Raw genomic sequence first — 12,480 nt, forward strand, 5'->3', positions numbered from 1 at the left:
ACAATCACACTGTCTGCAAAGAAGTGAGGCCCGATGAGATCCACAGCCCTAACCCGCTAGTAAACGTGACCAAACCAGAGAAAATAGACTTTAAAGTAAGAAAACCAAGAGAAGCTGGAACCAGGCCAGTAGGACAGTCCAAGGACCGGTGTGTACGGACATACGGAGGTGTGGAATTGAGTTATAGAGATGGTACAGCCTCGAGCTGGACTTTTGACTTATGTGAGGTAGTGGACTGCGGGGGAGCCAATGCCTCATACAGAGGATGTGATTTGTACATATGTTGGACCAATCAAGTTAATGCGGGCTGTCAAGGAAGGGGGAGTTTCTATAGTGCAGACTGGTGTCCTGGTTGGGGGTCAGTGATAAAGTACTCAGGGAGATGGAAACCGACATTAGGAGATAAGAAAGGTAACCCTTCCACGACCTCTTTGAGCAAATGGTGGGTCGATGTGTCGTTTCAGCGAGATTATCACGTGTCCCAAAATCCAGTGACTTTTTCTGTCAAATGGAATGGGCAGTCTGTAATAACAGACCGTTGTACTTCACCCTGGGGGTGGAACAATCAGGACGTGACATATGGGGAATAATTAAACTCAGCTATTTAGCCAAACCCAAGCCACTCAGCCCAGCAAAACCTGAGGCAAAAATAGAGAAGATGGAGGATTCAGCAGACAAGTTCACTCTAACCACAGATTTCACTAAATTATCGTCCCAGCAGTTAATAGAATTAGCAACCGGTTACAGCGGCTCGAATTTGTGGTTGTCATGGCTAGAACAAAACAGTAGAGAAAATGGGTTAGAAGGTTGTGTGGCCTGTGCAGCGGCCCGACCCGCGTTAATGACCTCACCAGCCCCAATGAATCCTGAAACAGATCCAGTAGGATATCAGTGTATGTTGAATTTAACTAAGGTGAGAAGTATTACGACCTCAAATTGTTCCAGCCTGGACAGTATTTTTCCGTATGTCAAAAATTTGGAAGGAGGTAACGCTCCTTCCGTGCCAGTAAAACTTAAAGGACAGTACCAATGTTTTAACTTGACCGAGAAAGACGCAATCATGAGTGTGGGAGAAATTGAACCAGATTGGTGTAACGCCACAACGAAGGTCCCGGGGATAGGGAGAGTAGCCCGGGCAGGGATCTGGTGGTACTGCGGAGGACACACTCTGCTGGCATTAATACCAGGAAAAGCTAAAGGAATCTGTGCTATGGTTAGACTAATCACACCAATAACAATGATAGGGCTGAGGGAAATCACACCGCAGCCTGCTATAGCCCAAGGGAGAAAGAAGCGTGATGCCTTTGATTTGTCCATAGGGTCACCAACATACATTGACTCCATAGGAGTGCCTCGGGGGGTTCCCAATGAATACAAGCTAGTTGATCAAATAGCTACGGGCTTTGAGAACATTCCAATTATATCAGCCTTGTTTCCAGTAACACCGAACAAGAATGTAGATAGGATCAACTTTGTCCATTACAATGTGCTGAGATTAACCAACCTAACGAGAGACGCAATAGAGGGGCTGAGCGAACAACTGAGAGCTACCTCACTGATGGCCGTACAAAACAGAATGGCTCTAGATATGCTCCTGGCGGAAAAAGGGGGTGTATGTTTCATGTTTGGCGACAACTGTTGTACCTTCATTCCCAATAACACAGCACCGGATGGGTCGGTGACCAGAGCTCTGGACGGACTGAAGGCTTTATCTAAGGAGATGCAGGAGGCCTCAGGTATCAGTAACCCCATGGAGGAGTGGTTCACGAAGGTGTTTGGGAAATGGAAGGCACTAATTATGTCCTTGTTTATGTCAGTAGCAGTGTTTATTGCAATTGTTGTTATTTGTGGATGTTGTTGTATACCATGTATCAGATCTCTCACCCAAAGGTTGATCACAGCCGCGATTGAGAAGGGGGATGCAAAGAACCCACCACCATACACCATGCCACTGATGGTGGAGGATGATGATGACATATCATCTGAAGAAGACGATTCTGTGTGAAAAACTTGTTGTTTTTGATTAATTATGCTTGCTTTGTAGGTATTGGCAGCGTCAGCGACTGATGAAGAATGAAGACGCACCACACATTAGAGCACAACCAACAGCACATGAAAGCTGATTCACTAGCTTAAAAGTAATATGCATGACACATGGGCACATTAATAGAACGGGTCGAGGTGATCTCCCACCAGGCGGGACCTGGGTCTCGGGGACAACGTCAAGTCACGAGACCGTGGGAGATGAAGGGGGGCATCTCCGAATAGTCTGAAAGGTCTCGGCCCACGACTGGGGAGTGATCCAGAACCCACCAATCACATAAAAGAACACATAGACGTTGTACTAACTGACATAGTCACACTATGAATGTATACACATTTAGGGATTTTTATGATTGTCTTTCTTTTAATAAGTGCACTGGGCTAGATAGATTTTAGTATTAGACTAGAGTTAGACCAATGTTTTGGTCTAAAAGGGGGAATGTTGGAAAAAAGAAAATTAAAGGCTAATAACTTGATGTGTCAATTTAGTGTTTTTCAGGAAGACTGGGAAAGCAGGAGTAAGGAGGCCTCAGTGGCCTTGAGGAGAACAGAAGGGGCCTATTCAGTGCAGGATGTGTAGCAAGCAGTTTTTAGATAACCAGGCACACAGGCTGGGAGAAGAGGAGCAGGTGAATTTCCATGGAGAGCAGCCAGGATTGGGGGAGTTATCGAAACTTAACAAATCGAAACTTATGGACAGGGAGTATGAAAGAAAGGACATCGCCCAGCACGAGAGGCTTTTCGCTTGGACACTGCTGAGATCCACTTGGGTTAGGTAGATTCCTAGGCAACTAGCACCAGTGCACTGAAGAGTTTGTGCCACGAATACTTCTATTATATTGCATTCATTAATATTCTATATAAATCATTTTAAAAGAACTTTTGTTGTCAAGACTTTGCTTGGACCACTCAGTCAAAAACCAGTCGGTTCATCGGGGCGGTGTTGGGGCCCGTCTGGGTCGGAGAAGAAAATTCCCAACAAATTGGTAGCAGAGGATGGTTTTTGGCTGGAGTCGAATTCTGCAATTAGGACAAGAGAGGAGGTCAATCCGTCCGTGAGGTGACTGAACTAAACCGCGCGGTCTGAAAAAAGGTAAGGAGCCATTCTCTCCTATTGGCTGATGTTACTACGTCATAGGCTAAATTAAAGTTCAGTCACTAAATGGTCGAGGCGAAATACTCTCTGTAAATTTAGTATTGAAATTGTATACGTGTTACAAACTCGATATATAGACAGGAGGATTGCCCTACGACTCATAAAGTCGGGAGGAGGACGCCCTGTAAACTGCAGTAAACGGTTGAAGAGTAGGCAGCCCACGTTCTAAAAAGAACCTTGGTTCTAAAAGAGAACGGTGGAGGACGTGCCCAGAGAAAGAGCAGGTAGCCCACGTTCTTAAAAAGAACTTTGGTTCTAAAAAAGAACGGTGGAGGACGCGCTCAGGTGACGAGTAGGTAGCCCACGTTCAAAAAAAGGGAACTATTTTTTTTTTTTTTTTTTTTTTAGAACAAAAGAGAACGGTGGAGGACGCGCTCGGTCACGGTTAAATGAATGAGTAGGTAGCCTGGGATTTCAAGAAAAATAGATTATTTAAAGAAATCCCGGAGGACGCGCTCAGCCGGTTTTGGGGGGCCCCCGTGTGTTTTGTTGAAATTGCGTGCGTGATTGGTGAAACTACAGCTGTATCTGTGTATGCGTGTTTGCAAATTTGCAGTGTTGGGTTGGTTTTCATGTACCGTGTGGTTTTATGTTGAATAAAGACCTGTATAAATTGTTTGAGCATACGTGCTATAATAAAACTTGAGAGCCTTTCATTGGGGGACTTACAAACCCACGCCCATAAATCCATGAGCCTCTTATGTGAGGACAGTTGAACCCCTGAGTAAATTGCATGAGCCCCCAAGAAAGACGTTCATCATTGTGTACACAAGCACAAGAGAAACATTTCATAAGAGGTTAAAGTGTAAAACAAAAATTATCATATATCTTCATGCATGAAATTATGATTTGGTTTATGACGCTCCGTAAACGTACGATTTAAGTGCTGGAAGTGAAACTCGCGCGAGCTGTGTTGAGCTGGAGTTGTTTGGAGTGTGGAGATATTAACTTGTGTCTGTCTGCCCTTGGGGTGCGCGCTGGCGAATCAAAGCGCTTGCGAACACGACGATAAAGTGATAAAGTTTACTGAATTAATTCGGGGGTATTAAAGTGCTAGTGAGTACGACGAAAAAGTTTTAAAATTTACGGAATCGAATTGCAGAAAAAGTAATTTGGAAGTGGTTTAAAAACCGGAGTTATATCATGGATAATATTAAGGGTTTGGAGGATTATTTGGTTGATACTATGGAGAAACGTGCTGTGCCGAAAATGAGGTCAGACACAGTGATGTATGTGAAAAAATGTTTTGAGAAGATGCGATCCGAAGGGTTGTGGCCAGACCCGGACGATCGTGGTGTGTCTCAGGTTGATTGGGAGCAGATCGAGAAGCATTGGGTCACACGGGTTAATAAAGAGAAAAAAAGATTAGAGGCTAGCGGAGCCCTAACTAAGCAAAAGCGCAAAAACCAGCTGGAAGAAGCTGAAACTTATTTGTCGTATGTGAGAACATTTCGAAAAATTTGTCAAAATATTAATGATAAAGAACGAGTTGAAACCAAAAAGACAGAACTCCCTGTGCCCCCTCCCTATGCAGAAAAAGCGTGTGAACCCGGTGCTCCTCAACGTCCGCATGCAGCGCTGATGGCGCCTGTGTCTGTGAGTGAAATGAGTGACGTTGATGTGGACGGGGCTTCTGCACGTCCAAAATCAGTGAGAGAGCGTGAATGTGATGAGGGGAGACAAGTGGTAATGGAGGTTGTCAGTGATGTGGCTATGGATAAAATAGAGAGTAGACTAGCGAGGCTCGAAGACCGTGATCGCGAGAAAGCTGGAGAAACAGAGATAAATAATGCATTGCAAAGAATTGAACAGCGAATGGATGAGAGTTTGAGTCTGAGTGCCCCCACCCGGTTCGAACAGACGTTGAACAGAGCAGAGAAAGTGGTCTGTGACGTGGAGAAAGCCATCAGGCAGGAAGAGGCTAAGTTGGAAAAAGAGCGTGCGAGACAGCAAAAGAAATGCGCTGCGGATGATAAAAGGAGAAATAGAGGCGCACCTGACTGTAGAGATACATTGATTGTGACTGGTGAAAATTTAGAATGGGAAGCGGAGAATGACGAGGGTGGGGCGAACAGACGAGTGAAAACTCCCTCTTCAGAGGAGAGCGAGGTGGGAGATGAATGTATTAACCTGTCTGAATCCGAGGAATGGGTGAGAGTGCCCGCCTACTATGACAGGCACGGTGTAGTCACGCGATCAAAAGCCAAGAACATGTCGACCCCTGGTGGTCATTATCCGATAATAGCAGTACCAGGGAGCAGTTACGCACACACATACGCTCCGTGGACACACAGAGATTTGCACACTATGATAGATAAATTACCCAATCCTAAAAAGGGCGTTCAGTATTTCTTGTCTAACAGTGCCCAATTAATTTGTTAGGTAGAGATTTGTTGTGTCAATTTTCAGCTATTATTGAATGCACACCGAGTGAAGGTAAATTAGCTGTCTCTGTCACCAACCATGATGAGCGCCTCAGAATACTTAATCAACAAGCAGCGGACGGCCCAGCTCACATTTACTGGGCCACATTACAACATCCTGAGGAACAAGCAACTGCAAAAAATTTGCTTTACACGTTTAATTTATGGAAACCATGGTTCCTGTCACTTCAGAGTATGACCCCACCAGTAGACAGCACACACTGCACTTTTAATTACATCAGAGGGGAGGATGGGGTTTATGGACAGCTGTGGAATAACATTGAAGGTCAATTACAAAATATAAATTGTGAATCAATGATTTTTGGACCTGAAGGTGTGGCTGCACTAGTTGTGTTAACAGGAGAACAGATGACGTACTGGAGAAACCCGGACCAGCAGGATTCACTACCACATGTCTCGCTGTTGGTCTCGGCTGGACACGAACCTCGTGAGCTGGGCCCCATGCTGGCCACTGCCATGAAGGAACAGTTTCGCCCAACCTGTCTGCCAGGGGTAGAGGGTACGTCGGATGGTAAGTACTGGAGAGTCGCATGTGACACCAGTGACTTGGCGTACTTCTGTAACCAGCCCCTGACAGCCACACACGGCAGAGCACTGTTGGATCACCCCCAGGCCAAAGAACAACTAGAGACGGTCCCAGCTAACTTGTGGACCACGACAAAGGTAGATGTAGGATGTGCATCACACCACATGGCTCCTATTAGGTTAAAGCCAGGAGAAACAGTTGTTCATCAGCCACAGTACCGAATCAAGCCAGAAGCCATGGCAGGTATTACAGACACCATTGCAGACTTAATCAAAGTTGGAGTTCTGAAACCCACGACGTCACCGTGGAACACGCCCATACTACCTGTTAAAAAACCTGGAAAAGATGAGTATCGTATGGTGCATGATTTGAGGCACATTAATGATGTCACTGTAACTGAGAACATACCAGTACCTGACCCCTATCGATCTTTGCAGAACCTGACGACTGAACACTGCAGCTTTTCATGCATAGATTTAGCTAATGCTTTCTTTTCTATACCAATTGATGAGAATGTGAAAGACATTTTTGCGTTTACCTTTAAAGGTCAACAGTACACATACAACAGGCTACCTCAAGGCTACAAAGACTCACCAGGCATCTTCAATCAATGTCTGTTGAAAGATCTGTCAGTTAATCTAGACAATGATTTGATTGACCCTAACACCGTACTAATACAGTTCGTGGACGATTTGTTAATAGCTAGTACTTCACCTGATAAGTGCCTTAGAGACACCATAACCATTCTAACCTTGTTAGCTGAATTAGGTTACAAAGTGAACAAGTCAAAACTCCAGGTGGCCAGGCCGATGGTCACCTTTCTGGGGAGAAACATCTCACACAAAGGTCACACCCTGACTCCAAATCAGAGACAGTCAATACTGTCATTTCCAAAGCCCACTACAGTGTCCCAAATGATGTCATTTTTAGGCCTGACAGGCTACTGCCGCAACTACATACCTAACTACAGTGATTTAGCTCACAGCCTCAGAAAACTCGCAGTGTCAAAAGGTCTGAGTAACGGGAAGGTGGAGCTTGACTGGACGGTTGAGGCAGAGAGGGATTTTATAACTCTAAAACAAGCACTTGCTAGCGCTACTGAATTAGCAGCACCAGACTACACACAACCTTTTCATTTAAATGTCTCTGTAAGAGACAATCATGTTCATGCTTGTCTCTTTCAGAAGGGGGAGAGTGAAGGAAGGAACATTTTATTTTTTCACAGTTCCAAATTAGATCAACCAGTGATAGGAACAGGACCATGCACAACATACATGGCAGGACTCACCACAGCGATAGAGAAGACAGCACACTTGGTAATGTGTCACCCACTAATAGTCAGCACCAATCACGGAGTAATGGCGTTCATAAACTCACAAGCCTTTTCTTTGTCAAGAGCACGACAGAACAAGATAAAAGCCATACTCACACAGCCACACATCACGTACAACACTGTGTCAAAACTTGTGAATCTGACTGATAACATTGAAGTAGCCGAAGATGCGACACCACATGACTGCGCTGACGCCACAGAAAGATACATTCAGCTCAGGCCAGAACTGCACAAGGTCAGAATTGCTAAACCAGGAGCATGGGAACTCTGTTCAGATGGGAGTTGTTGGAGACAAGGTAACGAACTGAAGGCCTCTTACGCTGTGGTACAAGCGTGTGGGGAAGAGTGGGAGGAGGTGGAATCAGGAGTGGTTCCACAACCAGCTTCAGCTCAGCTGGCAGAAATGGTCGCACTCACTAGAGCACTGGAACACGCGTCAGGTCAGATTGTGAACATTTACACAGATTCAGCATACGTGCACGGGGTCATCCACCATGAACTAGTCAGGTGGATGGATAATGGGTACACTAACGCCACAGGACAGCCAATCAAACATTTGAGAGCAGTACATGAGTTGAGTGAAGCTATCATGTTACCCAAAGAAGTGGCTGTGATAAAGGTAAGAGGACATCAGGGTAATGACAGTTTTGTTTCTAGAGGTAATGAAGCTGCTGACAGAGCAGCCAAAGCTGCTGGAGGGTACAACCCACAGAGCTTGTTGTTGCTGGAAACTCATAACATGCCTGAGTTGACAGAGAGCCACCTGGCACAGATCCAAGAACAGGCCACGGTCTATGAGAAGCAATTGTGGATAGACCGGGGAGCCACTGTCACTAAAGGACTCTGGAGGAGTCCAGAAGGGAGGGTAGTTTTGCCCTTAGAGAAGATGAAATTGATACTATGCGAAGCACATGGGCCAACTCACTCCGGAGTGTCGGCCATGGTGACCAAATTAGAATGTTTATGGTGGCATCCATACCTCAGAGACCATGTGAAGCAATACGTGAGCGAATGCGATATCTGTCAGTCATACAATGTAAAGAAACCATACCGGGTGAGAATTGGAGGATACCCAGTGCCCGCGGGGCCATTTGAGGAGATTGTGATCGATTACACAGACATGGGGCCAGACAACAGGGTAAGGGGGTACAGGTACCTGCTGGTCATGGTAGACAGATTCACCAAGTGGGTAGAAGCTATACCCACCAAAAAGGAAGATTCAAAATCAGTCATAAAATGGTTGCAAAATGAGTTGATTCCCAGGTACGGCCTACCAAAAGTGATTAGGAGTGACAATGGGTCCCACTTTGATAACAAACACTTGGCAGAAGTAGAACAAAAGCTGGGCCCAACCCACAAGTTTGGCACTGTCTATCACCCACAGTCACAGGGGTTGGTGGAAAGAGCCAACCAGACCATTAAGACTAAACTGGCCAAAGTGTGCGCAGCAGGAGACATGGACTGGGTTCAGGCGCTGCCACTAGTGTTGATGTCCATGAGAGCGACCCCCACGGGAGAATACAATCTCTCACCACACCAGCTCATGACAGGACGACCCATGCCAGCGTGCCCTCGACCAAGGATTGAGGGACCAGCTTTGGAAATCCAGGAACAGGAGATGTCAGAGTACATGAGAGAATTAACCAAGTTGCTTTGTGAAATCAATAAGTCTGTTCAACAGGAAAAAGGAGAAGAAGACCTGGAATCACCCAAGGTGAAGGTGAAGCCAGGGGATTGGGTAAGGATCAAGGTGCACAAGAGGAAGTGGAACGAGCCACGGTGGACAGGCCCGTGGGAGGTCGAAGGTGCCAACGAGCACTCAGTGAAAGTGAGGAAAGACAAAGGTAAGACTTGGTACCACATTTCACACTGTGTTGCAGCAAAAGAACCAACAAGAACCACAGGAGAGATCAAGACACACCTGGAGGAGACAGGAGAAGCCCCAGGGAAGGAGTTGGTGGTAAGTACCGACCCCAGTGTAGCTTTTTACAGAGAATACATCACAGCCGAGGACTGGTGGGAGGAAGGTGAAGGAGACCTGTTGGAGACTGACTGTGAGGCTATAGCACACTGTGTGAGCGCAGACCTGAACCTGGGAGCTGGAGTGGCTCTGCAGATCAGACAAGCGTTTGGCACTACAGGTATAGCCAAGGTGCCCATAGGCAAGTGTGCCACACAAACCACACAGACACACATCATATTCCATTTAGTGACCAAAAGATATTACAGGGAGAAGCCAGAATTAGGACATCTGATTTCAAGCATACAACACCTGGCCACATTGTTAATATCATTGAACATTAACACTCTAGCCATACCGAAGCTGGGTTGTGGATTGGACGGATTAGACTGGAGGACTGTGAAACCAATCATTAAAACTTTACTTAAACCAACCGGTACCAAGGTGGTGGTGCACCATCTTCCATCCTAGGATGGAACTGTGGGAAATAAGAGACATGTTGTCGGGACGTGTGGGACGTCCAGATGAGGCTCAGTACCAACAATATGTTAGAGTAGGGAGATTAACTTTGAGAACATGGACTTGGCTATGGGGGGGAACATTTCTAGCCGCGGTGATAATAGGAGCGGTGGTAATATTTAGTGTAGGAAATCAGAAACAACCCAATAACGTGAACGTAACTTTGTGTCGGTGGGACGACAATCACACTGTCTGCAAAGAAGTGAGGCCCGATGAGATCCACAGCCCTAACCCGCTAGTAAACGTGACCAAACCAGAGAAAATAGACTTTAAAGTAAGAAAACCAAGAGAAGCTGGAACCAGGCCAGTAGGACAGTCCAAGGACCGGTGTGTACGGACATACGGAGGTGTGGAATTGAGTTATAGAGATGGTACAGCCTCGAGCTGGACTTTTGACTTATGTGAGGTAGTGGACTGCGGGGGAGCCAATGCCTCATACAGAGGATGTGATTTGTACATATGTTGGACCAATCAAGTTAATGCGGGCTGTCAAGGAAGGGGGAGTTTCTATAGTGCAGACTGGTGTCCTGGTTGGGGGTCAGTGATAAAGTACTCAGGGAGATGGAAACCGACATTAGGAGATAAGAAAGGTAACCCTTCCACGACCTCTTTGAGCAAATGGTGGGTCGATGTGTCGTTTCAGCGAGATTATCACGTGTCCCAAAATCCAGTGACTTTTTCTGTCAAATGGAATGGGCAGTCTGTAATAACAGACCGTTGTACTTCACCCTGGGGGTGGAACAATCAGGACGTGACATATGGGGAATAATTAAACTCAGCTATTTAGCCAAACCCAAGCCACTCAGCCCAGCAAAACCTGAGGCAAAAATAGAGAAGATGGAGGATTCAGCAGACAAGTTCACTCTAACCACAGATTTCACTAAATTATCGTCCCAGCAGTTAATAGAATTAGCAACCGGTTACAGCGGCTCGAATTTGTGGTTGTCATGGCTAGAACAAAACAGTAGAGAAAATGGGTTAGAAGGTTGTGTGGCCTGTGCAGCGGCCCGACCCGCGTTAATGACCTCACCAGCCCCAATGAATCCTGAAACAGATCCAGTAGGATATCAGTGTATGTTGAATTTAACTAAGGTGAGAAGTATTACGACCTCAAATTGTTCCAGCCTGGACAGTATTTTTCCGTATGTCAAAAATTTGGAAGGAGGTAACGCTCCTTCCGTGCCAGTAAAACTTAAAGGACAGTACCAATGTTTTAACTTGACCGAGAAAGACGCAATCATGAGTGTGGGAGAAATTGAACCAGATTGGTGTAACGCCACAACGAAGGTCCCGGGGATAGGGAGAGTAGCCCGGGCAGGGATCTGGTGGTACTGCGGAGGACACACTCTGCTGGCATTAATACCAGGAAAAGCTAAAGGAATCTGTGCTATGGTTAGACTAATCACACCAATAACAATGATAGGGCTGAGGGAAATCACACCGCAGCCTGCTATAGCCCAAGGGAGAAAGAAGCGTGATGCCTTTGATTTGTCCATAGGGTCACCAACATACATTGACTCCATAGGAGTGCCTCGGGGGGTTCCCAATGAATACAAGCTAGTTGATCAAATAGCTACGGGCTTTGAGAACATTCCAATTATATCAGCCTTGTTTCCAGTAACACCGAACAAGAATGTAGATAGGATCAACTTTGTCCATTACAATGTGCTGAGATTAACCAACCTAACGAGAGACGCAATAGAGGGGCTGAGCGAACAACTGAGAGCTACCTCACTGATGGCCGTACAAAACAGAATGGCTCTAGATATGCTCCTGGCGGAAAAAGGGGGTGTATGTTTCATGTTTGGCGACAACTGTTGTACCTTCATTCCCAATAACACAGCACCGGATGGGTCGGTGACCAGAGCTCTGGACGGACTGAAGGCTTTATCTAAGGAGATGCAGGAGGCCTCAGGTATCAGTAACCCCATGGAGGAGTGGTTCACGAAGGTGTTTGGGAAATGGAAGGCACTAATTATGTCCTTGTTTATGTCAGTAGCAGTGTTTATTGCAATTGTTGTTATTTGTGGATGTTGTTGTATACCATGTATCAGATCTCTCACCCAAAGGTTGATCACAGCCGCGATTGAGAAGGGGGATGCAAAGAACCCACCACCATACACCATGCCACTGATGGTGGAGGATGATGATGACATATCATCTGAAGAAGACGATTCTGTGTGAAAAACTTGTTGTTTTTGATTAATTATGCTTGCTTTGTAGGTATTGGCAGCGTCAGCGACTGATGAAGAATGAAGACGCACCACACATTAGAGCACAACCAACAGCACATGAAAGCTGATTCACTAGCTTAAAAGTAATATGCATGACACATGGGCACATTAATAGAACGGGTCGAGGTGATCTCCCACCAGGCGGGACCTGGGTCTCGGGGACAACGTCAAGTCACGAGACCGTGGGAGATGAAGGGGGGCATCTCCGAATAGTCTGAAAGGTCTCGGCCCACGACTGGGGAGTGATCCAGAACCCACCAATCAC

General features: G+C 46.1%; 1 protein-coding gene across 1 annotated transcript; it reads left to right on the forward strand.

The window, feature by feature from the left end:
• The first annotated feature begins 987 nt into the window (after positions 1–987).
• Positions 988–9,321, forward strand: LOC143473899 (syncytin-B-like). Its single transcript, XM_076971082.1, has 2 exons — positions 988–3,136; positions 9,184–9,321. The coding sequence occupies exon 1, from the start codon at positions 1,061–1,063 to the stop codon at positions 2,003–2,005; it is 945 nt and encodes a 314-aa protein (XP_076827197.1). The 5' UTR covers positions 988–1,060; the 3' UTR covers positions 2,006–3,136; positions 9,184–9,321.
• The last annotated feature ends 3,159 nt before the right edge of the window (positions 9,322–12,480 follow it).

The sequence above is a fragment of the Brachyhypopomus gauderio genome, chromosome 13 (assembly GCF_052324685.1).
Source record: "Brachyhypopomus gauderio isolate BG-103 chromosome 13, BGAUD_0.2, whole genome shotgun sequence".
Classification (NCBI taxonomy): Eukaryota; Metazoa; Chordata; class Actinopteri; order Gymnotiformes; family Hypopomidae; genus Brachyhypopomus; species Brachyhypopomus gauderio.